This window comes from Populus trichocarpa, chromosome 1 (genome assembly GCF_000002775.5).
Source record: "Populus trichocarpa isolate Nisqually-1 chromosome 1, P.trichocarpa_v4.1, whole genome shotgun sequence".
Lineage (NCBI taxonomy): Eukaryota > Viridiplantae > Streptophyta > Magnoliopsida > Malpighiales > Salicaceae > Populus > Populus trichocarpa.
The window spans coordinates 334,996-362,477 of record NC_037285.2 but is presented as its reverse complement, the minus strand read 5'-3'; the positions used below and the strand labels follow the sequence as shown (position 1 = coordinate 362,477).

The 27,482-nt window shown below is 33.6% G+C and overlaps 2 protein-coding genes and 2 long non-coding RNA genes across 14 annotated transcripts; 1 reads left to right on the top strand and 3 right to left on the bottom strand.

Annotated features, from left to right (window-relative positions):
- Positions 1-2,460: 2,460 nt before the first annotated feature.
- Positions 2,461-7,022, bottom strand: LOC18094285 (uncharacterized). 4 transcript variants are annotated; one of them, XR_002981275.2, is made up of 4 exons: positions 6,853-7,022; positions 6,069-6,159; positions 3,545-5,387; positions 2,461-3,470 (listed from the first exon to the last, which is right to left on the bottom strand). It is a non-coding gene; the product is annotated as an uncharacterized LOC18094285 (long non-coding RNA). The 4 variants fall into 4 exon arrangements; XR_008058548.1 differs by having other exon boundaries at positions 2,461-3,679; positions 3,949-5,387; XR_008058547.1 differs by having other exon boundaries at positions 2,461-4,825; positions 5,082-5,387.
- A 4,877-nt stretch (positions 7,023-11,899) lies between these two features.
- On the top strand, positions 11,900-19,488 carry LOC112324512 (uncharacterized). Of its 5 annotated transcripts, XR_002978410.2 has the most exons (5): positions 11,901-12,210; positions 14,648-14,768; positions 17,574-17,892; positions 18,007-18,123; positions 18,760-19,488. It is a non-coding gene; the product is annotated as an uncharacterized LOC112324512 (long non-coding RNA). The 5 variants fall into 5 exon arrangements; XR_002978412.2 differs by having other exon boundaries at positions 11,900-12,210; positions 18,022-19,488; XR_002978405.2 differs by having other exon boundaries at positions 11,905-12,210; positions 18,007-19,488.
- Positions 17,265-19,050, bottom strand: LOC7483247 (transcription repressor MYB5). The gene is made up of 2 exons (XM_002297598.4): positions 18,749-19,050; positions 17,265-18,193 (listed from the first exon to the last, which is right to left on the bottom strand). Exons 1-2 carry the CDS (start codon positions 19,048-19,050, stop codon positions 17,545-17,547), a joined length of 951 nt encoding a protein of 316 aa, XP_002297634.1. The 3' UTR covers positions 17,265-17,544.
- Positions 19,489-21,729: 2,241 nt separating the features above from the next.
- LOC7457700 (peptidyl-tRNA hydrolase, mitochondrial) lies at positions 21,730-24,220 on the bottom strand. Of its 4 annotated transcripts, none has more exons than XM_052450934.1 (8): positions 23,612-24,203; positions 23,450-23,534; positions 23,275-23,342; positions 23,038-23,088; positions 22,862-22,935; positions 22,326-22,384; positions 22,170-22,246; positions 21,730-22,024 (listed from the first exon to the last, which is right to left on the bottom strand). In XM_052450934.1, exons 1-8 carry the CDS (start codon positions 23,615-23,617, stop codon positions 21,893-21,895), a joined length of 552 nt encoding a protein of 183 aa, XP_052306894.1. In that variant the 5' UTR covers positions 23,618-24,203; the 3' UTR covers positions 21,730-21,892. The 4 variants fall into 4 exon arrangements, with proteins under 4 accessions (XP_052306894.1, XP_002297632.2, XP_052306898.1 ...); XM_002297596.4 differs by having other exon boundaries at positions 23,616-24,199; XM_052450938.1 differs by having other exon boundaries at positions 21,804-22,024; positions 22,138-22,246; positions 23,616-24,220.
- Between the last annotated feature and the right edge of the window lie 3,262 nt (positions 24,221-27,482).

Below are 27,482 nucleotides of genomic sequence, written 5' to 3'. Positions count from 1 at the left end.
AATTTTTAAATATTTACCTTGGAGTTTTAAGAAGAAACAACTATAGTTGGATGTCAAGCAAGAGTAAAGGGACTATGTTCTATGTGTTTTCAAATACTTAGGACTAAGTTATAATCAGGTTCAAAACCAGGATCAAAGTATAATTTACTCAACATAAAGTTACTTAATTACTTTACTTTACTATTAGGGACATGATTCATCCAATTTAAGCTTTACTATATAGTAATATTTGGCATATAATTTGTTTGATGGTTTTCAATTGTTAACTGAAACAAATTATTATATTATACAATATACTAAAAGGGCTCAGTGCTCCTGTCACTATTTACCTAGACATAAAACATTGTGGATTGGAGCAGTATAATGGCAGAGCTGTCTTTGCCATAGAGAGTTGGAAAAACTGCAGGGGAGGGTGGAGTTGTCTTTTCACTGGGATCCATGTGGTATTGAATGGATGGTTGGGGAGAAAATAATCAGCTCTAGTTTTGGTGGGGTTGCAGACACCTAGCGCTGGGGCTGTCAAGCCCTGGGCACCCACGCGTCAAGTGGGGCTGTAGGCCCAGGCTGCAGACATATGGCGCTGGGGCCAGACCCGCGTGCATGGCTGCAGGCTCAGACGAGCGGGTCTAAAGATCGGCTCAGGATGCCTTAGCCTTGGGTCCGACGTCGGGACCCACTGCTCTTGGGTCCCGCGTCGGGATCCATTTCGCTTGGGTCCTTTGTAGGACCCAATTCTATTGTGTCCTATATCAGGACTCAAGGTTTTTGGGTCTTGGCTTTTCTAATATAATTATTTGTGTTAAAAATATTATTATTTTTCTTATAATTCAAAGTATTTATATTAAAAATATTATTATTTGTGTTATAAATATTATTATTTTTATTATAATTCTAAGTATTGATATAAAAAATATTATAATTTGTGGTATAAATATTGTTATTTTTATTATAATTCAAAGTATTCATCTCAAAAATATAATTATTTGTGTTATAAATATTTTTTTTTTATATAATTCAAAAAAGGGCTCAATTCCCCTATTACTATTTACCTAGACACAAAACATTGTGGATTGAAGCAGTGTAATGACAGAGCTGCCCTTGCCACAAAGAGTTAGAAAGAATGCAGGGGGAGGGTGGGATTGTCTTTTCACTGTGATGCATATAGCATTGAAGGGATGGTTTGGGAGAAAATGATCAGCTCCAATTTTGATGGGGCTGCAGACACCTGGCGTTGGGGCTGGCAAGCCCTAGGTGCCCGCACGCCGAGTGGGCTTACAGGTCCCGGGCTACAAACACATGGCTCTGGGGCTACTCTGGGCGCTAAGGCCAGACCCACATGCATGGCTGCAAACCCAGGCAAGCGGGTCTTCAGGACGCCTTAGCCTTGGGTCCTGCGTTAGGACCCAATTCTGTCTGCGTCAGGACTCATTTCGCTTGGGTCCTGCATCGGGACCCAATTCTATTGAGTATTGGGTTTATTAATATAATTATTTGTGTTATAAATATTATTATTTTTCTTATAATTCAAAGTATTCATCTCAAAAATATAATTAATATAATTATATTTGTGTTATAAATATTATTATTTTTATTATAATTAATAGTATTAATATTAAAAATAGTATTATTTCTGCTATAAATATTATTGTTTTTATTATATTTCTCTTGGGTCCTGCGTCAATCCCCAAGGCTAATGGGTCCTGCGTCATAATTCAATGCTCTTGGGTCTAGCGTCTAGACCTAATCCTCTTCGATCCTGCGTCATGACCCAATGCTCTTAGGTCTAGCGTCAGGACCCAATCATCTTGGATCATTTGTCAGGGCTCAATGTTCTTGGATCTTAGGTTTCTAAATATAATTAAAAATATTAATATAAAAAATAGTATTCTTTGTGTTATCAATATTATTATTTTTATTATAATTAATAGTATTAATATTAAAAATAGTATTATTTATGTTATAAATATTATTGTTTTTATTATAATTAATAGTATTAATATTAAAAATAATATTATTTGTGCTATGAATATTATTGTTTTATTATAATTCATAGTATTCATATTAAAAATAGTATTATTTGTACTATAAATATTATTGTTTTTATTATATTTCTCTTGGGTCATCATTAATAAATTTTAAAAAATTATTATTACTATCGAAGAAAAACCGTATTTTTTTTAAAGATTAAAAAATATAAAAATTTAAACAAACAAGTTAAATATTATTATTAATATTATAATTTTTATTATTGGATGTGTCGTTGCATACATTCTCAACACTCTTTAATCTTAGATTTTAATTATATATTTTTTAAAAAATAAAAAACAAACCCGTGACTTAGCACCTAACTAGTGTATTCTAAAAGTAAAGAAACTAGTCAATAAAGAAACTAGTCAATTATCTGCCTCAAAAACTATTTCCTATAATTGATTGTTCATGAACCAGTTCAAGTAACTTCAATTGTCAAAATCAAACCTCAATGTTGTCGATATATAAGGTAGAAAAAAGGTTGTTTACTTTAAACAAGAATCCACTTCCCTCCTGTTAGCAGATTTGATGTCGGTCATGTGTTCCAGAAAATAAGATGCTGGCTTCTATGTTCTCTAATTTGTCTCTGCTAGGCAATTGCGGCATGTGACTGTTACGGCTCTTTTAACTTCTTGTATACCTTGAACATGGCATGTGTGCCAATCTTTTTGCTAATTTGTATGATTGCCACTTTGATTGATTAGGGGCATGGAGCCGACAAAGAATTGCTGTCAGGGGCCATCAGAGCCTTAAGATCCAGAGAGTCAAAATGATGAGCATCACCACAGTGTTCTACAGGAACTTTTACAAGAACCAACAACACGATGTCAAACTCGGGTTGGTGGTTTGGTAAATCGCAGCACGCCATCTTGAATGTCAACCCAACATTTGTATAATTACTTGCGATTCACGGTTAGGAAGATTGGACTAGTAATTATAGAACCATAGAAAGAACCCAGAAGATGTTTGGTAAATCGCAGCACGCCATCTTGAATGTCAACCCAACATTTTTATAATTACTTGCGATTCACGGTTAGGAAGATTGGACTAGTAATTATAGAACCATAGAAAGAACCCAGAAGATGTCTACTATCAAACAGTAGAAACACTTGCTATGATGCAATACATGCTACCAATGACTCCACGAGGGGTTCACAAGATGAGGTGCTGAATCCTTCATGCTCATCAACAAATATAATCAAACGGTTATCTTTTCTAGCACAAGGGTAAAAGTATCCACCATTTGTTAAGAAGCTCCATGAGAAACTTACTTTGGATATCACATGTAGGGCTCTGCCAACATCCAGTAAAAAAGAAAAAAAACATCGTTCTTTGAAAGGAAAATACTTAACATGCCACCAAACAACACCAGACACAGAATGTTTCTCACAGACTCTGGAGTGGCAACTGAGTTGAAGCAAATTTTTCCCAAAGCAGCATTCCTGCAAAAACAGCTAAAGTTAAAGATGGCAAGTTTAAAACTTCGTGACTAACAAAAGAAACCATATCTGTTTACCTCAGCAGACTCTGATAAAAGGCCTACCAAATCATGGCTGCCTTTTAATGTGTAGCAAACGCAAAGATATAATTAACAATATAATGCCTTCACAGATCTGTGGGTCTATAACTGAAGCCTGAAGACCAACAACTTCTGCATAACGACCGGAAAACTAAGATGCAAAAATTATGATCACCATGAGTTTCCAAGCATTCATCTCACTGTATTTAACTAAAATGGCAGTCCATATAATTTTTGCTCAGACATTTATTCTCGACAAATAAAAACTGTGTTGCTATGACATCTAAAAGTACTGACAGACAAGCATATATAACTAAAATAAGCAGCAAACATTTGCTAAAAATAACAAGGAAAAACCAAAGGATTCATCTACATAACCAAAACATCAAAAAGATGATTACCTCCTATGGAATTGCATAGGAAGAAAGCCTCATCTTTGACTACATCGACACAGGAGTCATATAGCTGAGTAGCCCATGTCTCAAATGTACAAAAGGATTTATCTCCAAATTCGCAAGGTTTTGATGAGAGAATCCATAACCAATGACATCAATTGAATATACTCTTATGTGATTTTGCAAGAACTGGGATAGTTTTTTTCCAATGGTCAGTGCAAGGAAGAAGTGAGTTGTCAGTCATGACCTATACATATTAAGTTCAAAAACAAAGAGATTAGAGAAGAAAACTAATACAAAATCATCACCAAGTATATCACGAGACATGCATTATTCTGTTAAATTTCTTTCTTTCCTATGGCAGCCTTCGGATTTCAAGATAATCTTAGAAGCTCGTATCTCTATTAAAGCAGAATTGCAAACAATCCTTTTATAATACGAGTTCTGAATCATGGTTTATAGCAGCTCTATTCTGGAATGAAAAGGACTGCAATAGCTAAAAAGGAGTTATTTTTCTAGCTCAGACATTTACAATACACTAGATTTGGCTCCTTGTATGAGAATATGACTCCAGTTTCTCAATCTCGAAGGTAGCAGCTCTCTGGCAGTTACTTCATGATAAACACTCTTTTGACCTCAAATTCCCTATTCTATATCTATGCTAAATGTTTACAGACTAACACGGTAAAATAAGTTCAGCCTCTTTGCTTACATCATATGCTAGAGAAACACATTCAAGACCAAACAGAAACATAACTTCAGTTTTATTGCCATATTGTGTACAAGACATAAAGAATACTGACACCTATTAGCCTCTGAAAAGGTGTACCAGCCAGCATTAACTGTTACCATAGCAACAATTCCATATAAATGTTCAGTCAACCTGATGAGAACCAAGGATTTCTATGATGTGGAAGAATTTATTTTGAAATCAGAAACAGAAACTGACAGGAATAGGCTCTCTACTTAAGGAATTCTGAATTCTGAAGGAGTTATCTAGCTTAGATTAGGATTATTTTTATTAGTGTTGCAATTTTCTTTTTATCAGAATTCTAGTTAGGCTATAATGTAAGGCTATAAATAGCTTTCATCAAGAAAAAAAAGAAGAAGCAATAAGCAATAAGAAAAATATCAAACACCTTTGAGAAACTTTTCTGAACCTATCTTTCTCTTCTTGAGTTTCCATCATTGATGCTTTCATTGAGAGAACCAAGAATGGCATCCCACATCCATACTCTGAAGGGGAGGGTTTGATGAGAACCAGCCAGGAGAAGCTACGGCAGAAATCAAGAGGAAACAGCAGCAAAGAATCGGCAGCAGGAGGAGGTTTCCAGCAGCAGGTCGGTGCTGGAAGTCCTTGCGGGAGGTGGATTTGTTGCTGGAATAAGTTGGCAAGAGAAGGCAGTTTCCAAGCAACAACTGGAGAGGAAGAAAGAGGAAGTGTCCTACAAGAAGGAAAGTCAAGAATAAAAAAGCTTTATATGTGGCAGAAACAGCCTTGAAGTCAGCAACTCAACCTGACAGAACTAGATCTCTGAGTTGAGGAGTTCTAGGTTTTGACTTGAGTTCTGAGTTTTAATTTGTTAAAACTATCTTAAATTATATTGGGATTATTTTATTAGTTATTTTCCAGCAAGTAGAATCCTTCTTAGGCTAGGCTAGGATGTAAGACTATATAAATAGCCAAAAGTGTATTGAACATTCAATCAAGAATTAAGCAATAACAAAATACCAAACACCTTAAGAAACTTTTATGAATATATTATCATGTATGGTCTACATAGTTATTTGAGCTACGAAAAGATTATGCATGGCAATGCCTTGAGATTTTTGCAACCAAGAATAGGAAGACAGTGAGCGAGGTTGAATCCATGCTTCCAAAAGTTCTGGCATAAAATTAGAATACTAAAAACATACAAGACTAGAAAGTTTAAGTCTTGACCTAAATAAAACATAACCCAGTCCCATAGCATGCCAAGTTAAAAACAGAATGAAACTTATGAAACGTATATGCAATAGGCAACGTGAAAATAAATGAAACATGACAATATGGAGAATTTGGTACATTTAATACCTATATCAATTAGTTGTCTGCTAATGGGAAGCAAAATGTCGATGATGTTTACCTGTTTGCTCCAAAACCATGAGCTAAAACTAGAGCAGGGCCACTGTTCCCAGCATTCTGATAGCGAATCGAATAACCCTTCCAATTCCATACTGCAATGATAAGAAAGACAGAGTCCTTGAGTTCAAGCTAACACCAACAATTACAAAGTTATCAAACAATATAGCAAAACCGTGCATAACAGGTTCATAGACAAAAAGATTTGGCAAAAATGATGAACATTTCTACTATGGAAACTCCCTTCACATTATTTGAATTCAATAATTTGAGGGGGAAGACTCAAATAAAACAGTTACATTCGCTCCGATGCTCCTTTCAATCGGATAATCAAGGAGGTGAGCCACTTCACCCTGCCTTTAGATTCCATGTTTCCGGCCAGAAAGATGAGGACATAGAATAAGGAATTAAAGGCTGTTAAACTTTGTTTGCTACAGTAATGATCTACGGTCTGATTCTTTCCATTGTGAATCACTCCATCTTAATGCTAAATCCTAGAGTATGTTCAAAGATTGAAGCTTTGTACATGTCATTGGACAATTGCATAGAAGCAATTAACTACTCCAAATTAATCAAATGCACAAAAAAAAAAACTACTGTAAAAATAATGATAAAATACAGCTTCCTGATCACTCAAAATCAACCAAATTACTGCATAAAGCAACATAATTAACAACACTCATCAATCCCTTGAAACATAAATTGAAAAGATCATCACTTCCATTTCTTGACAACCCAATAACACAGTTAAGATAATTAAGCACAAGAACTTGAAGAAATGAACAAACCAATTTGATGAACTGCTGTTCTTCACACCAATCTGACTGTTATTAACTGAATAATCACTTGAAAAAGAATGTACAAAAACCCATTCAAAGTTTTGAGAGAAACAGTGCTGAAGACTGAAGTTATTGTGAAAAGGAAATTACAGGTGAAAGGGAGAGAGAGGAGTATTAGAGATGACACTGTTGTCCTGGTAATAATGGTTTATGAAAATATATTAAAATAATATTTTTTTATTTTTTAAATTTTATTTTTAATATTATCACATTAAATTAATTTAATAATATTAAAAATTAAATTTTAAATAAAAATTTTAAATTTTAAAAAATACAGCACCGCTGCAAAAAAAAAACAAAAAAAACAAACAACCAAACATTACATTAAGAGAGAATTGGAAATTCTAGTTTAGTTAAGGATAATCATAAATATTATGGTAATAAAATATGTTAAAAAAATATTATTATTTTTTTAAATTTATTTTTAATATTATCACATTAAATTAATTTAATAATATCAAAAATTAAATTTAAAATAAAATAAATAAATTTTAAAAAATACAGCACCGCTACAAAAAAAACAAAAAATACGTTAGAATTGAAAATTCTAGTTTAGTTAAGGATAATCATAAATATTATGGTAATAAAATATGTTAAAATAATATATTTTTTATTTTTTAAAATTTATTTTTAATATTATCATATTAAATTAATTTAATAACATTAAAAATAAAAATAAATAAATCCTTAAAACAATGCAGAAACAAACACGACGTTAAGAGAGAGATTTCAGACACATGTAGACGAGAGTGGAACCATTTCCTGTTTCATGTGTATTTTGTCTTTATACACGTAGCCACAGACATTCTGTTGTTTTAGGTTTTAAGCCTCTTGTTATCTAAATTGATTTGGAATAAGATTTAGGTAATTGATTTTTCGAGTGAATTTATATATTATTTATCAATTAAAGTTAACTATTTTTATTAAAATAATCTCATTTTATATTTTTTTCAAATCCTATAATTCATCTCTCAAATTTGAATTAGATTTAATCAAGTTAATATTTAATTTAATTTAATTTAATTTAAACTTGAGCTTTAAATTACATATTTTTTGAACGAACTTATAAGTAGGGAATATTATGGTCTAGATACTCTAAATTAGACGTTTTCTCTCCTTTTTTTTTTTGGAATATAAAATAAGTTTAAAGGGTGATTTAGTATTGATGGAACTCAAACTAGTTGTAGGACTCCCTTCATAAGATTGGAAAGTAGAGTGAAGAGAGTAAATTCATGAACACTGTGGGACTTTTCATGTATAAGAATGAATCAAAACAAAGAATTATTATTATAGATGGAGCAATTGGTGGAGATTTTCATTTTTTTCAGGGAAAGCATATGCAAGTCCTGATATATACCTCTTCTTCAGCTAGCAATATTAGTTTAGTAGGATTTGTGGGATGAGTTAAGTTGTACAAGCTATACAAGTTGTGCAAACTATTCAAATACTCACATTAATTAATATATATATATATATACACACACACACACGCTTCAGTAGGGTCTCCTAATGCCTGCGCCTCTGTGCTTGGACCAAATGCCCCATCAAAAGGTTTGTATTTACAAGGAGAGGAGGGGGAATTGGTACGAGCAAGTAATTATTGCCTTTTGCATTATCGATCTTAACAACAAAGAAAGGCCATTTGAAACACATGCATTCTTCACATGTTTAAAGGACATGTTCGGAAATTGGGCATTTTGGCATCCAGGCTTGACTCGTGGATCACATGAGTAGCAAAGCACACATTGAGGTGTTTCATGTAGTGTTTTTTTTTTTCAATTAAAAAAATTTTCAATTTAAGTTTGTAGCTTTAAGTTATGGTTTGAATTCTAGATTTAGTTCTAGATGGAATTCTAAATTTATATTACAGATTTATACGAGTATCTATATAATTAAATCTACTTCCACATAGACAATAATTCAACTAAATAATAACTAAATAATTAAAATAACCTGAATATAAATTAAACTCAATAACTTAGAATAGAAAATGAATACTTACATGACAAGTTCTATTCCTTAAGGGAACAGGGGTAGGTTTTCCACTTCCACATGATGAATGTTCCCCGTTAACCCCGAAACGTGATGAACAAAAAAGATAAGGTTTTAAGTAAATAAAGATATAGTGTTGTTTATAATCATTTATAGAACAAGAATCAAAGGTTTGTTGAAATAAATTAACATTCAGCAAACACGATTTTGTCAAGAATGGGTTTCGGTTCGAAACCAAAACCTTAAAATTAAAACTTAGTAAAGCGTGTTATTGATGCATAAAAATCCTAAATTATTGAATAATAATCGTACGCCAACTTGCACAAACCAACACTGAATCAAAACGGGTTCTAAAACTAGTACCTAAAGTCATGTTCATATGCTGAATACTATGACCATATACCCAGGAAGAAGACAAACAGACTAAAAACCCAGCAAACATGTATTCGACCTCTATAACATGTATCTTTAGCCCTAACAAAACACATCATCAAAACTAAACCTATTTGGATCTTAAATAAACAAAAGAACAACATCAAATCATTATTATTTATACACGAAATGCAAACTTCAAAGCTGCCAAGTCAAAAAACAAATTCATTATGCAAAACATGGATCCAAACCAAGCATTTCAACATCACACAAAAACTCAGACACAACCAGGAGCAAAAACATGCTTTAAAGAAAACTTAAAATCAATGTAACAGTACCCCCCCCCCCGAAACTAGCATGTAGAGAATTCACCTCTCCATTCCGTTAAGGATTTTTTTTTCTCTCTCTCTTTTCTGTTAGTTTTCCTTGTTTTTAGGTCCCTAACAAACTGTAGGAGCTTCTAGAAAGGTTGGCAAAAAGATCTGAAACTAGTCCACATAATGGTTAACTGAAGGTGTCCCTTATTTGATTTAAGCGTGGTTGATGAGTTGTTATTGGAGTAAAATCGACCATAGATGTTGTAGAGGAGATGTTTCCCTCCAACTAGAATCAAACCACACTTCATTTGGAGACTTGTAGCTCTTTTGCCATTGATTCAAAATTGGACAAAAAATAATCAAAATTTCTGAACGAGTCAAAGCTAACTTGGTACAAGAAGTTGAAGGCTTCCACATGGCAGGTTATGTACAAATGTCAAACAAGGGTGGCACCACCTTGAAGAGAGGAAACTCCTCTGTCGATCGGTGGTGGTTGGAGCCCAAGAGGTGGTCGAAATTTTCATATTTATTCGTCCAAAAATGCCTACTTAATCAGCCAAAATTGAAGAAAGAGGATGCATAGTGCCCTGAACGATGTCGTTATGCTAAACCCTATAAGTTAGGGTTCTGTTAAATTAGGATTTGGAAAATTTCAAATTAAGTCCTTATCATTTTGATTTCATCATTTATGCCTTCGATTAGCCTTTAAACTTTTGATTTAATTTGTGCAATCGTGTCCCTGAGAAATTCAAATTACCTCCTTTTATTCGAGCGTTTTTTTTCAAACTAGTCTTTGGTTTTTAAATTGTTCAATCTGATCACTAATAAATGTCAAGCTTTTAATTTCTTTCAAATTGGTCCCTACCTTGATCAAGTTAGGTCCCTAGCATTGCGCGTGTTTTACAAATTGGTTCTTGGTCATGAAAATCTTTAATTTTAACCTCCAACAACCATTAAACTTTTAATTTTTTACAATCGAACCCCTGATTGTATCAATTTAGCCCCTTAAAGTATCAATGAAGCCCCAATTCTTTCAATCTATGTGAATTGACTCAAATTAAGCCTTAAAAATTGATTTTTTTTATCAATTAAGTCTTTGATTTGAACCCTTGAAACTTGTTAGAAATTTAATTGAGTCCTTGAACTCAATTAATTCTTCTAATCTTGGTCAAATTGACCTTTAAAATTATTTGCTTTTCAATTAACTCCTTAATTGAATCAAACCAACCTATTAAAAGTTTAATTAAGTTCTTAAACTTAATTAATTATTATAATTTTAGTATAAAAAAAATGATTACAATCTTACTTTGTCTCAAATCCAGTATTTCTTCACCCTATTCTTAAAATATCCCAATATTGTCATCTTTCTAACTTCTTGATCTTCTGCGGTTTATAGGTTGTCTCCTTGTGTTTCGAATTGTTGTTGTTATTAATTATTATTAATGCATTTTTTTTTAATGAATTAAAGTAAAATAGTAAAAAGTTATGTATACATGAGAAGAGATAATTTTGGGGATCCTAAAATTGAGTTATGACAACATCCACGAATTGGAACTCCTGGATTATGAAACATCTTTTTGATTTTTTTGGTTTATGAGATTAAAAATGCAAGCCTATTGATTACAAAGAAAATTTCAAACCTACTTGATTATCGCCTACTATTATATCATTTGCAGAGTTATCTCCTGAGATCTTAATAGAACTGCAATGTAATGATTTAAGGTTTTTTTATTGAATTGTTGATGATGATCTTCCCTGCAATCCATCTTATATAGTAACGTCAATTGCCGATTTCCCCTCACCTTTCAAGGTTCTCCACTAATTGCATGTTAACTGCTAATAACCTCTTGTTTTTTAGAGTTCTTTTCACGATCTCATGTCCATAATAAATGACTTGTTATACATGATTGTAGAATTAATTATGTATTCATGATATATATATATATATATATATATATATATGATAGTAACTCTTATTTTCTGAGTTTCTTTCAATTAATCTAATTATCATATAGTTATCGTATAAATCTATTTCCCATTAAAATCTATAGTATAACATAAGGCACACCAAACGTTTGTCCATGGAGGATGCTCAGGGATATTAACAGACTGGTTTCAAAATAGCAGGCCATTGACCCTTTGGCTGACACGCATTAGGGAATGTATAGTGATGGCAAGGAAAGGTTGGTTTGTCCAACAAAATCTGACCATTTCACCTTAGAACGTTTGGTTAGTCCCTATTGTCAATTACCTGCTTAGCAAGTACGCCCACCAAAATTATTCACAAATCTACTGGTCAAATTCAGCCGAGACATACCAATTTCCCCTCGTATAAGGCCCATTTTGCCTGGCTTGTAGACATGGAAACCTACAGGTGTACCAGTACTGTGCTTCATTCTTCATACAAAAGGAGAACATTTAATTTGAAAATCAGAACTCTGATACTTTCTCACATGGAAATTAAAACGCAAGAATTCTCAGCCTCTTCTTTCTCTACATAAAAACATTTTCATCATGCATGATCCATTTGATCGTTCTTCCATCCTTTACCAAAATGCATTTCACAAAAAGCTTCGGATCTTTCCACTGACTTCATTTAAATGGTCGATTTTCACGGTATACCCAGGTAAGCCACTTCTTCCTAGCTAGCACCTCCTAATTATCTCTTGTTATTGTTCTTGGTCCATTTCTTGCTTTTTCTCATGCTTGTCTCGGTTGTTATCAAAGAAATTAAATCAGTTAACAAATATCAATGGAACTGTTTTGTAATTTTGATAGCTATACATGGATGTTATATTTCATGAAGAATTCGCTTATTTCATGTGTTTTCTCATATATATAGCCTTCCTTGTTTCTGATAGAGGCAACTTCGTTTTCCATGTTAAAGCACTCTTGCCCAGGGGGTCTGTCATGACATGAAGAAGGCATGAACATGAACATGTTGGTGTTTTGTTTCTTTTCATCTTGTTATATATTAAACCATCAACTTCTGGGAAAAAAAGAGTTCGAATCATCAAAATAATGTTGCACTAATCAATTGAAGAAGGAAGATTAGCAAAACTATTATGATGGTCAAACTTTTATCTAGTTTAACCGATTGTATTATAATAAGCTTTGTTGGAGTAGATGGTACTGTACATAGATGGCCAAGAAGGCTAGGTTGCAGAAGCCCAATATATAGGTCTACTCCATGCCTGTGTACCGTATGATTTAAGTTAGTATATTTGAGTTTACGGTTGGAAAAATAAACTAATTCCCTATATATCTTGTACGACATTAGAAATTTTATGTGGGACATTGTTCCTATCAGAAAATTTAAAAAATGTATCCAAAACCATGCGCAGGCCCCCCAAAACCACCCCACATATATATAAGAACACCCACTATACAAAAAAAAGAACACCAAAAAAAAAGAAGAAGAAGAACACCCACTATACATGTCTGCGCCCACGCGTGTATACATACATGTATATATACATAACTAATATTGCTGGGTTTCCTTGTAAAGTTTGGATAACAAAAGTTATAAAAGGAAATAAAGGGTCAACCTCTGCATATGCTTCATAACTCGCTTTTAACTCAAATGGGAGCAACAAGTCAACCAACCAGCTACCAATCCGATGCTGTAATAGAAGACTGGTAGTTAGAGTGGAGGGTCAGATATGAGTCTTGTGGATATAAGGTCAGATGATTTTGGCCTGAAGATCTAACAATAACTGCTATAAATTAAGCTCTTGTAAGCAAAGGTATGCTGTGTGTGTGTGTGTGTTCTTCTTCTGCCCATATTTTATAAATATGTAAATTAATGTCAATATCATCTTTGAGGTATCTTGAAGTCACAATATGCAATCGACCAAAAGTTTGAACATGGTCCCCTCGGAATTTTTCAATTTCTATTTAATTCTTAACTTATTTAATTTTTATTTTTTTTTATTTTTAGAGTGTTTAGAAATGTAGTAACAGTTATTTTTTAAAGTACTTTTCGCTCAAAAATACATCAAAATGATATTTTTTATATATATTTAAAAATCATTTATGACATCAACATGTAAAAAAGATCTAAAAATTAAATAAAAAAATTTGAATTTAACTAAAACATTATTTGAAATTCAATTTCAAACAGTATCTTTCACGTATCCCTAAAAAAATATTTGTGTTTTATTTAACTCCCATCTACTTTGTCACCCAAGAAAGTAATTTACTCACCCTCGGCCACTATTTTATGGACAGTTTTTAATTAAAATAATCGGTATTGTCCATGTCTTTTTTTTTTTTTTTTTTAAGGGAAGTTCATCTTGGAGTTGTGGATGCTGTGCTCTACTAGCTAGTGGATATTAATGCAAGGTTGTTAGAGTAATATAATTGCTAATGGTTCTGACTGTTAGTTATATGCATCTTCCTAGCTATAAATATTTAAAATGGAGAGGCTAAGTCGTCCATTTGTTGGTGTGTTATAAGAAAATTATGTTTAAAGTCGACGGAGAGGGGGTAGGAATATGAATCAAACTATCAGTCAAGATCGATTGAGTTTCTCACACAACCGGTTCAATGCAGAAGGTTAAACTATTTATTGTGTGAGGTGGAATTCTAATTAAGAATGATTTTATATTATTCTTTAATTAATGTATATTTTTAAATAAAAATCTTTTGGGGTGGAGATTTGCGATCGTGATTATTTCTTGGGTGGAATTCGAAACCTGGTTTGAATGTTAGAAGAGAGAAGACTCAGAAACTGACCTTGGGATTGGTTGTTAGCTAGGAAACAAATGAGATTTCGGTTAAGCTCGGACTGGAAAAAAGACCCATATCCTCGAGCCCATGACAATCCAAGAGAGGTAGACTACAGACTGCTGGCCCTATTACAAATCTAAGTTCAGTGTTGGGTACTTGGTTTGTTTTTAATGCATGGAATTTACTTGACTAATTAAAGAGCGTTTGGAAACTCCTTAAGAAAACAGACATGCATGGCTGCATCATATATTAATTGCCTGAATTCTTACAATCTGCTTACCTGCGACTGCAGCTAGGTTTCTTGATGCTCTTACTTTCTTCATGTTTTTCAGGAGGCTGAATTTGCAACCACATGTGATGTACTGTCGAGACAATTGAATGTAGAGGGCAACGTTTATGCAGCATGTCTGTCTACCCCATGCATGTACTCAAATCTCATCCAATGTGCGACTAGTAAGTGTTTTCTCCACCCAAGATAGTTCTTTATATTATGAAAAATAACGAGTAGGGATATTTTCCTATCAATATTTAAATTAAGTATCTTCAATCTCTTTAAGAAATCTCAAAGATATCATCAAAACATTTATAATAAGATCTCGTGTATTTATAGATCCAAGATTTAAGTTATTCAGTGCTGGGAAAGTGGGTTGCACCGCATGCAGCTATGTCCACATTCCCAAACATGTCCTCATATTCATTGATCTTTGGCAATATTACAAACCCAAATTATATTTCCTTCATCTATATATATATTACATTCAACTGAACAACTAATCACATGCATGTACTGAAAGCATTCTCTGTAGAATTGAGGACTCTACCTCGTATGATCATATATATCCTAGTTTAAGGATCTTGTGTGAATTTGATATGGAACATCAAATCACATGTATGTTAATTAAAGGATGCATAATTTGTAACCTTAAGGCCCTCGTTTTCATTTAATTGTTGGAAAATTTGTATGAAATCTGAATGAGTTAGACAATATATATATATATAATTAAGACATAGGAAAGTTTAGAATGCCTAGAGAATATCAAACAATCAAAATTAACATGTTAATTCTTAATTTTCGTAGAAACAATTACGTGGTATGTACAATAGTATATGGCATATGCAGGTAGTAATCTTAAATACATGTTATATATAGGCCACATGTATAATGTACACACTATATATATGCCTCATGTGCATGCACAGAACGTCAAGCAATTTTCAGATACAATCAGACTGAAGTAAGATATGTCAAATTAAGGTGCGTAGAAAGTAGAGGATCACATGAGTAGTCTGCATGCATGGGAAGCCCAATCACCATTGATTTAACTTTTGCGAGTTGCAAGCGTACAATATTACACATTTATAGCATCAGAACGTAGTTGATAGGTGAGCAGAAAGTCTGATTGCATGCATAAATGTATAATGCTGCGATGTCACTGATCAACTTGATCTGAAATAGAAGCTGGCTAGCTAGCTAGAGCCTTCTGATCGATTACGTTCACAATAAACTAACTTTGTAGTCTTGCTTTTCATGATCCTAAAACAGTCCATTCCAAATTAGTTTCAAAATTTCAAAAACTTGTGTTTGATTATTGTATAAAACAAAAATGAAAATATAAAATAAATTTTTCAAAAATTTTGAAGTTAATCTATCTTTTCTATTCTAAAACAATAAATACAATAAATTATAAAACAATAAATACAAGAAAATGCTGAATCTAACAAGTGGTAGATCTTACATACATGACTCTAAACTTTGGTAATATTCTTAAATGGGAGACTATCGTACGTGCTCTCATAGTGATATTAATTACTCGAGCGAGAATAATGGTCTTTTCTTCCATCATATTAATTAACAATCATCGTCTTGTAACCGCCAAAACAAAGAAAAAACAATCATCTGTTGCCTTTTTGGAGTCTTCATGTTCTTATATAGCATTAGGTGAACTCAATTGCTAGCTCATGCTTTTTAATCTGTCCACATCTTTGCATTACCTTTCATCAACCGTTGTAGATGGTACTGATCAATATACAACCTCAAAAACCAAGTTACGAGGTGTTAAAACTTATTGATGTATCTTTGTTGAACAAAACACCAACAAAGTGTTCTTGATAATCTGTGACCATGCTAGCATGGAAAGCGCTCCAAACACCAGGTTCTCTCTCAAGTTCTCATCAATCCAGAGAAGGTAACAGCTTTAATTACTATCATTGAGCATCTCATAGCAATTACTTAGAGTGTCCAACATTCGCTTATGGTTCTATCATTGAACCAACATGCAAAAAAGTTCAAGTACATATCTTAGTAACTTGTTTGGAGGTTGGATTTGTGAACCTAATTACAGTTTTTTTATGAGAGATTGGGAGTTTCAAGGTTCAAATACCTAGATTCCTGTTTAAATGAAGCTCGAGCTACATGATTGATTTAACAATATTAATTAAATGTATAAATCATTATATATACTTCTATTTTCACATGCATACACGAAGGGATAGATGCTGTGGTGATTAATATTCTTGAAAATATGAATACACTCCCTCCCTTAATTCTCCAATATAAATTTAGTTACTACATTTGAAATTATAGCATGTTTATTTTTAATTTTTATCCATCTATCTGTGAATCAACAAAAAATTGATGTCTAAAAATCAGGAAATGGAAAATATTACAATATAAATTCCTCCCATATTTAGCATAGCATCTAAGAAGTAGGATCCATGGATAATGAAAATATTTCTTTGAAGTGCGTACCTTTTCTTTTCTTTGATTTGAACAATAATTGGTTGAACAACCTAGTGTCCGTTTGACAAAACAGTGCACTACGTACGGTTGCACCTATGTTTCACCAGAGTATATTTTTTTATACTATCTCTATTTGATTTCAAGAGAGATTTGATACAAGCTGACTTGCAATCATAAGAACTATAATTATGAAATGAAAGATATCCACATGCACACAAATCTATAATATCATACATTGTTAATTTGGCCAAGATTTTGGATACAAGAACAAATTATTCATTCATGTTCTTACAAATACAACACAACAGCGAAAGATAAACAGGATGCTGATGTAGAACAATAACAGTAGATAGAGTTAATACATAATTAACAAACCAAATCCTGGCATTTTTTTTTATGTTTTTGTAAACTGATTACCAACTGTAATTTCATAGCTTAATAGAAGCATAGATGACTATGATAGACTACTCAACATGGTCATGATAAACCCTATTTGGATTCATTTTGGTTAAAAGCAGAAGACATGAGAGTAGATTCCCAGCCAGTTCCGAGTCCAAATGTTGTGGCAGCAATTGAAACAAAAGGATCTGAACTGGGTGGTGCACAATTCACATTAGGCACATTAAGGATTTGATGTTGTTGCAAAGCCTCCTCATTTATGAGTGAATTGAGGAACGAAAACACATCGTCGGTGCCGGAATTGATATCTTGATCAGCTTCTCCAATACCAAGACTTTGATCGCCTTTCAAATCCATCCCAGAAGTACCATCATAATTCAGCAAACTTGTATAGCCATGACTTGCAATAAAATGGTCGGCGTGATACTGATCATCGAGGTGGGCATTAATGTTGTTTTGAAAATACTCATTCTCTCTGTTGATTATGCGAGTACTGCCACTAGTAGCTTCTTCCAAACCAGAAGAAACAATATTCTTAATAGGTTCTTTTAGGCGTGCTTGGTGCAGATTCGCCTTCGACAAAGAAGGTTTTGATTGATCAAAAGATTGAGGATTGAGAGGCTTATGGGTTCTTGGATCAATTCCCTGGCTTATCAGCTTCTTACTCAGGTGCGTGTTCCAGTAATTCTTTATTTCATTATCTGTACGCCCTGGAATTCTCCCAGCTATCAATGACCACCTAAAGAAACAACCCATTGACCAAATCAACACAAGTAGCTAGTCCAAGCTAAGATCTAGCTAAAATTTGTTCAAAGTAAAGTGATATACATTTCCTTTCTAGCTCAAATCTTGAACGAAGAAGAAGGTGAAATTTAAGAACACAGATCGTTTACAAGATTCAAGCACATGATTCATTGAAAACCAGATTCATGCAGGTTTCGAGCTAAACTAGCTATAAAATAATTGAAGAGAGAGCTCACGTAAATTATACATGGATCAAAACCAGCTCGAATGTTAATTGACCAAACTCTAATAAGAACAAAAAAAAAGTGAAGGAAATCTCTTTCACGAGCAATCCACAACATATATACAGTGAAACCCTAAAACTAGCTAGCTATACTAACTAAACCAAAAAAACAAAACCCTAAAAGAAAGAGACCCAATTCAGAAAAAAGGAATTTAAGACAAACCCAGAAAAAGATTGTATTAAAAAAAGACTAAAAACAAAATTAACCGATACAAATATTTGTATTTGTCTTAATTCCTGTGTGGGATATATAGTATATGTAATTACCTATTGCCTAGGAGTCGATGGAGGCGGAGAATGAGATCTTCTTCATCATCGGCGATCTGGCCACGTTTAACAGAAGGGCGGAGGTAGTTCATCCAGCGGAGACGGCAGCTCTTGCCACAGCGGAGGAGACCGGCTTTCTTGGGTAAAGTTCGCCACCGACCTTCACCTTCTTTCTTGATATAGTTAACAAGGAGTTCATCTTCTTCTGGTGTCCACGGTCCTCTCTTTAACCCTACCTTGATGCAGCATGGGGTGGTCTTTGCTGCTGATTCTGCTGTTGTAGCTGAAGTTGGCTTTCTCATCTTGATTAATAATGTATTGGAAGTATACTCGATATATCGATGGGTTCAACTAAGCTTTAGCTTACCTACCTTTTTCTTGTTTTCTTTCTATATTTGTTTTTTGAGTTGTAGTAATATCTAGGATGTTGTATATGTGTATATGTAGAATGTCGTGTGATGATGATATGATGAGCTTGAGGTTTGATGGATAGAAAGGAGGAGGATGAGGGTAGGGTAGGTTAGGGGACTCTTCTCTCTTCTTCTTCTTCTTCTTCTTCTTTTTTTTTTTTTTTTTTTTGTGTTGAGAGTAATTTCTTCTTGGGATCAGACGGTGTGAGGTTTGTTGGGTTTAATGTGGAATAGGAAAGATACTGATAAATAGGCAATCGCCTTACAAGGGGAGTGCATGTGACGACACCCTAATATTCATCCATCTATAGAATTATCATTCATTTGATATGATTTGATTTTCAATTTAATTATATTTATGTGTGTACTTGCATATTAATATAATCAACAAAATGGGATATTTGTTTTGATGTTGGCTGGATTATTAGGGTTAAAAGAAATTAAATTGCCATTAATGATCAATTAATGATGATTTGTTAGAAGTATGGTATGCAGAATCAGTCTATTAAAAAAATTATTAATCAAGCTAGAGGATATATGAATTTAAATTTCTTATTAATTGGAGATGGAAAGTTTTTTATTTAAATTATGAATGGATAAAGATTTTAGAAACGAATGGATGCTATTTGCTATTGTACTATATGTAAGATTATTACTACCATCCACTTTCAACAAATTCAAGTATGTCGTATGGATTGTACAACAAATAAATGGCAGAGAACATATAGAGATAGAGTTGTCAACAACCATGCATTGTTATGAACAGAGTCCTAATTCAGGCTCCACTCCATGACATATTTTCTTTTGACTAGCAACTATAAGCTAGCTAGCAGATTCTTTTCTTGGATAGAACAAGGAGAGAGGGGAGAGAATAAAACACTGAAATTAATGAGAGGATTATTTTTGAAAAAAATTGAGCTTTTTTGTTTGTTTTCCGTAGCATCGAGAGTCGGAGAGAGTGGATGTGCATGTGCGAGTGGGACTGTAATAGTTCCAAGAAGTAGGAAGTAGTGCCGAGAATGGAGCCCGCACAGGCTCACCTCATCTTGAGGAGTTAGGAATGAGGTGCGCACGTGATAACCACTCTTCTCCTTTGTGTTTCTGCCACAGAAGTTCTGGTAGCTCACTAATTGAGTGATGCTTGCATCTACATAAATTTAGGTTACCATGAACATCCTTCTTCTAACCATAGTTGTTGGCCAGGGTTTGTCTGCTAAAGGGTTTGGGGTTGATTTTTTTTTTTTAATCATATCAATATTTAAAAAGTAAAATAAAAAAAATAATTTTAAAAAAAATAAATGAAAAAAAAAGAAAAAATAGGAAAGTTGAAAAAAAAAGTAATTTTTTAAAAAAAAACGAAAATAAAAAGAAAAAAGAAAAAAGTTAGAAAGAAAAAAAAAGAAAAGCACTGTGGATTACTATTTTGTGTTTAGGGAAACAGTGATTCCCCCGCATCATTTAGAATATGTTGTATATATATATATATATATATATATTATCCAGTCATGTTAGAACCAAATTAATTAGATAATGGATGAATCTGCTATGTCATATAAATTTGATTTGGTAAATAACAAAATCAAATTCAAACAATATTGTAAGTGAAAAGATCGACACTGCTAGATGAATTTCTAAGAATAATTTTACATTCCAATTAATGACTCCACAGATTTCTATCAAGTTGTGGGCTGCAATATTGGGACGGGGCTCTGCCTTGGTTTAAGAAGCTGCATTTGTTTGTTGCACGCATGCTACCTACGACAAGAGTTTTTGCACCATGGGAAACCTGTTAAAGGTCATATATATCTTGTAACCAGCTAGCTTTTATAAATTTCTGACAAGCACGACAATTTCTACTACAAAGGACGGTGACTCGAGAGCTGAAAACTACAAGAAATTATCCAGTTAGGCTTTTCCAAAGAAATTATATAAGATAAGAAACCCAACTTTGAAATTTTCTGCCAACAAACATTCAAAATTAAGAACCCTTTTTTCTCTTAGACCTAACCTAGGAGTTCACCTGGCCGGCAAGTTAACCCACGGGTCATCAATCAACACCAACTATATTTTAAAAAAAAAAAAAACTTGAAATGATTTTATTTTGATTAAAAAACAAAACAGTTTTAAATAAATCTCAACTCAAATTAGACTTCGAGGTCAAGGATTGACCCTCGGTTTTCTGACTGCTCTTTTCCTTTCTCAAGATGGCCTAGTTTCAGTTTAAAAGTCGGGAGAGTTGGTCCAACTATATATTGAGCCCGGCCTCCTATGAAACAAAAATATTGGGCCTGCCCGACACAAGAAAAGGGAACCCAAAGCGGCAGTCGACTAAAAAAAATGGGGACAGACATTCAATTCTGTTTTTGTTTTTTTGTTACCAAGGAAAAACTTGAACCCGAGACATCCTCTTCAGGGAGAGGGATCGTGGGTGAGAGTTGTGAGCACTTGAGCTACAATAAAGGAAAACACCTGAGGAACACACAGGCGCACGTAATGCAGGATTCACACACATGTTTCTAGCAAAAGAAGGAATCCTCATCGCATACCAGTGAACATGAAGGCCCTAAACTGTTTGAGCAAGGTGGAAGAGTTTGGTTATATTGATAATACAATCACACTATCAAAAGAATGCTCAAGAAAACATATACCTTACAATTATGAAAGGATTTCCCATTAGATAAGAATTGGGGCGCTTCTACATGTAAATGTCAGAAAAAGCTAATCCTTGAGTTTGTTATGTCGACATGGTTTCCGATCTTATATACTTGTACTTCTGTTCCTGGTTGAACCATCTTGCAGTTCTTGTCAAGCCTTCAAATAAGATGCACCTTAATGCAACAACCCCCTCTGGTAAGGCAGCATCAATCTTGTCCAACAACAGCACACAACACCATGAGGAATGAAAAGATGTCATTCTAACTAGAAAAATGTGTATGAACCAATGACAAACAGATAAATATAAGCCAAATCCAAACGAACCTTATTATGAAAATTTGGAACTACAAACTTACTCGTTCTCGAGCTGTTGCATTGAACTTCTGCAGCAAGAAAGCCTTGGGATCCATTTGGCCAGGAGGCCTCCCAATTCCTAAGAAGAACGATAAGAGATTTGGCCTTTAGAAGGAAGTTAGGAAGCAAATCAATGCCAACTGAGGTTTCACACTAACCGATTCTTAGTCGAGCAAATTCTCTGTTCCCTCGAAAATGGTTGATCACACTCTTCAAACTGGTTAACGAAAAGGAATAAAACATTATGCTCACACAATACTTCCAAAAGCACAAAAAATGTTTTGGAAAAAAAAAAAACAGGGGTTAACCCTGAGCCATAAAAGCTCCACTGATTATGCAGCCTCCTGTAGTCACATCAACAGCAACATCAATATTGGCTGAGGAACCAGACTAAAAGCCTTAGTTAGGACTTAAAACTACTGCAAGAGCGCAAACAGCAGTTGAAATAATAATAAAAAATTGCAAACAAATATTATTTCAAATGTACACAGGGCATGGCTTTATCACTCCATGATACTCTGTCCATCATTTCATTTTTAATTGAATTCTTGGAGGTTGCACTGACATGGTGCTCATCAACCATTTCTATTTATCTCAAACATGCTCTTTCAGTAAAAGAAATCGTACATTCTTTACACGACTATCTGCAAATTCTAATCCTGGGAATAAATACACAAGACTTCACGGTCCATACCCTCTGTGGCATCCATGACCTCCTTTCTCTTGAAGTCGAAGCACTCCACATGGCAACTCCATGTCGTCATGAAACTATAGTTGCACAACTTAGACAACATCAGTAAAGAAAAATACTTCCATCATCCTTCAGTACCCCGTGAAGGGAAGAATAGTGGATAATGAGAGCAAACTTACCACAATAACACGATTAAGAGGTAGCTTATAGTAAGCAGCAAGCGGTCCTGCCTGCATTTGAACAGAAAAAATATATACTACAAGTTATGTGAAGATTAATTAAATTCCTCCAAACAAAAATTTTATATTCCTAGAAACTATTGATTACAGTAGAGACAAGCAATATCCATCAAAATTGAACCTTTTTTTTTTAATTTATACCATGGAAAAAGAAAATTATGTGGATGATTCACTCACTGATTCACCACTCAGATTCATGTAGGTTTGAGGCTTCGCAAGAAGAACAGGTGCGTCACCAACAAACCCTGAAATTACCAAACCTGTATTAGTACTTCCACATAGATAAAGTTCGTATCTTTTCAAAAAGAAGCAAAGAAATGAACCACAAGGACATGCTTTGGGACAAAACCACCTTCTCCAAAAAGAGCTTTACAAAGAGGTATATTCATAGAAATCCCTAGTGACCCAGCAAATGCATCAATCATCTCAAAACCCACCTGCATCCATCCAAGTTTGAGTCAAAAAAATAGTAAAAGAAGCTAAATCTCATCGGCGTTCTTCGAGATTTTGATACATGCATTGTGTCGAGTTCCTTTGAATTTCTCGCCGGGATTTCCCAACCCAACAAAGAGCCAAGGCGATGGTGTTGTGGGAGCAGCAGCAGCAGTGCAAAAGCAGCGCCTTGAGACTCTATTCAACATCTCTCTTCATAAAGGAGTGTCGGTGTCCTTTAAATTTGTTTTGCTTTGCGTTTAGAGAAATGGAAAGGAGTGATGAGACAAATTCGTTTAGGCAAATTGTTGAACAGTTGGTATGCACTTCGGTTAACCGCAAAGATAAGAAAAAAAAAAATCGAGAAAGGAAGATCTTGAGAAAACGAGGTCGAAACTGCAGATACAAAATCCGGTTAATTTATCGGTCACAGGAAAAGAAGAAGGTTGCGTTTGAAGAGGGAGGGAGGGAGGAAGCCCGGCCCTAACTTCGCTGATTCTTTGCCCTTCTGCTACAGAGAGTAGAGACCAAGAGGCATGCCTGCCATTTTATGCCAGCGGTAGAACGCACCGTTTCCTCTCAATCAAATCCCGGCTCTCCCTTCTATCCAATCCTTTATTTATTTATTTTCTGTCTCATTCTAAAATCTCTATACAATGGAGGTGTTCTATCCATTTATATTGAAATTAATAAAATTAGATTGATTGAGACTCAAATCTACTTCGATAAATAAATACCACTATTGGATACACACTCCTTAAATCAACTTTATATATATTATTGTTTTGTGTTGAAAGATTGCTCTCGAGTCTTGGCATGTTTAAGAACAGAAGAAAATAAAAGAAAAAACAATGCATCTAGACTTATGCTCTTGGCATAGTTTTAAGATTCGATCCGGTTCAAGGCTCGGGTTCCGGGTTTTGACCGGGTCATCGGGTCGGTCGGATCAATTTTTAAAAAAAATCAAAATAATATTGTTTTAGTCAAAAAAAACAAAAAAAAAACAATGCATCTAGACTTATGCTCCTGGGGATTGTATACAATTTTGTAGATGGGTTTTGTGTTTCCTAGCCTTCGTTCCTGCGATTCTTTGCAAAGCTGGACTTTTTCTTCTTTTTTTTTTTTTTTTGTATAAAAAATAATGTTCATGATTTGAAATTGAGTTAAAAACATATTTAAAAAACTGATCATGATAAACTATTAATTAGAGTTAAGTTAATTTAAGATGTTTTATTAAACTTGTTATCCAAATCATGTGATTGGAATAACCCGATAAAAAAAATCAAAAGAATTATAAAGTATTTTTTTAAAAAAAAAAAAAACATGTTAACTTTTCAAGCTCGTGACCCAAGTTAGTGGACCTGAAGCACCCAATCTGGAAAAAAAAATGAAGTCCAATTCCCAATCGATTAAGTATTGAAGGATAAAATTAAAAAAATATATACAAATTAATTTTAAAAAATAACAATTAAAATAATGAGGATCAAAACTAAAATAAAAAAATAATTTTTATGTTTAATTGAAAAAAAATAATTTAGTAAAAGGACAAAAAAACTAAAAAGAATGGGGATCAAAATTGACATAAAAAATCAAAACAATTTTGTAATTAAAGGGTGAAATTGAAAAGAATAATAACTTTCACAAAAGGGCTGAGAAAAAAAATAGAAATTAAAACAACAAGGACTAAATTGAAAAATATAATACCATCAATTTGAATTGAAAGATGAAATTAAAAACCATTAAAACTTTTACAAAAATGATAGAAATCCAAAGAATGAGGACCACTCTAGAAAATATGATATTTGATAAATTAAAATTGAATGATGAAATTAAAAACAGATAAAACTTCTACAAAAGAGCTAATACAAAAAAAAAAGATATCAAAAGAATAAGGATTAAAATGAAAATATCAACAACCAAAAGGGCTAAATTGTAATTTTCAGGGAAGGAGAGAGAGAATAAGGATTAAAATGAAAATATCAACAACCAAAAGGGCTAAGTTGTAATTTTCAGGGAAGGAGAGAGAGAATAAGGACAAAAGGAAGGAAAGTTTTATAGATAACACACGCTTCACCAACAGAAAGAGGACATAATGTATCTTTCAACGACATGGCGAAAGGGTATTTTTTTAATGTTTGGAGGCGATGCACACATCGTCTTAAGGGCGCGAATACCTCCCATGCATGCACGCTCACCTTTTTGTTTTTTGTTTTTTGTTTTATTTAGTTAAATATATAATTGCCTCTAAGATGACATGATAATTATAAAAAAAAATAATTGTGAAAAATCAAGAGGGGGGGAATTGTTGATTGAATTCTTCTCAATTCTTGTTAGATTCATAAAAAAAAAAAAGTTAAGTCAGGGTGATTAAGGTATAGACAATTGATCAAAAGGAGAAATTGAGAGCTTTGGTGAATGATTTTGAAGAAAATATAAAGGCCAGGGTTTTGGAAAGGAAAGGAGGGGGGAATTGAAGGGAGTCTTGGATTTCCTACAGTGTTTGTATGTTTGATTAATGTTTGTATGTATGGAATAAGGTTGGGTAATGACTCAATTTCAAGAATGGAAGGAATAAAAATCCCTCCCTCACTACCCATGGGTTTCGGCCAAGATCAGGAAAGAAATTTGGAAATTGGGAATTTTGATGCAATTGAGTAGAATTGATCATGGAAAAAAGGATTAATGTTATATGAATATAAATAGATGGAAAAAGGAGAAGAAAATTACAAAAGAGAGGAGAAAAACCCTCACTTTCTTGTTTTGAGGGGTTTCGGCCAATGCATGTGATAGGAGGGAAGATTAATTTAATCTTTTATTTATTTATTTATTTATTGTATGAGCCTATGAGGATCCAAAAATAGATAAGGACAAGTATAATTGCTATGATATTAATCCTATAACTTGGCACTTCCTATGATACCCGTAAAGAGAGAGCTAGGAAAAATAGCCGGAGAATGTAGCAATATCGGGCGTCCAATGCTGTCTAGCATGCCTCCTCAAAAACAACAACGTTGACACCACTAACACTAATATTTAACTACAATCTAGCTAAGTCCATTCATAGTACTGGATGATGACGGTTTGCAAATAGTCCTACCTCCCATCTGTTTCTCAATTTCTCCTAACTGTCAGCTTTTTTACACGAATTGTCATTTCCCCTCACTGCTTTAGATAAGAACAGGAAGATCAACCATGTTTCACGTGGCATGCCATCAGGTTACGCAAAGCAACTCTCTCTCGAAAGTTGCCTTATAGCTAGGCTATATATAACTACATGTGTGCGTGTGTGTGTGTTTGTTGTTAAGTACCCTTGTCAACAATGTGTTCATCGGGTGGCTCTCAACACCAGATGGGTAAGTGGCATTTTGAAGAAATTAAGTTTTTTCTTTCTTTTTAAGAAAGTGAATTAAGCTATCTAATATGATCTCCTTAGTGTTTTATACATTTTTCTTGTTCTAATTTGTTGGTGCTAGATCCTGTACTATCCTTTCTGACTACTACCGGTCTCCTACATGACTGCTCCAATGGAACTGGCATTGAAGAAATGCAAAGGCAGAAGGGAAGGGAAATGCAGAAACAAAAGAAGAGGCCGGGAATGTGACAGAGGTTATTGGCTAAACAAGATTGTAAATACTGTTGCTATTGGGCATGCCTCAGATTAACCCTCCAATATAGAGTTTTTCAGTTAAATTCCTAGAAATATTTTTTATGTTAATTGAATCCTCAAGATTCATGAAAGTTTCAATTTAGTGTCCATCCATCCATGTGTGTGAATGGATTAAGTTGAAACTGTCCATTTATGGATAAGAAAAAGGTTGATTCGTGGGGAGCTTGATGTTTTATTACACGTTTTGAAAACATTGATTGAGAATTTTTGAAAACTTTGTGGATTTAACTAACATCAATTTTTCTTTTTTTGAATTTTGTTGAGATTTGATAACAATGTTATAAAA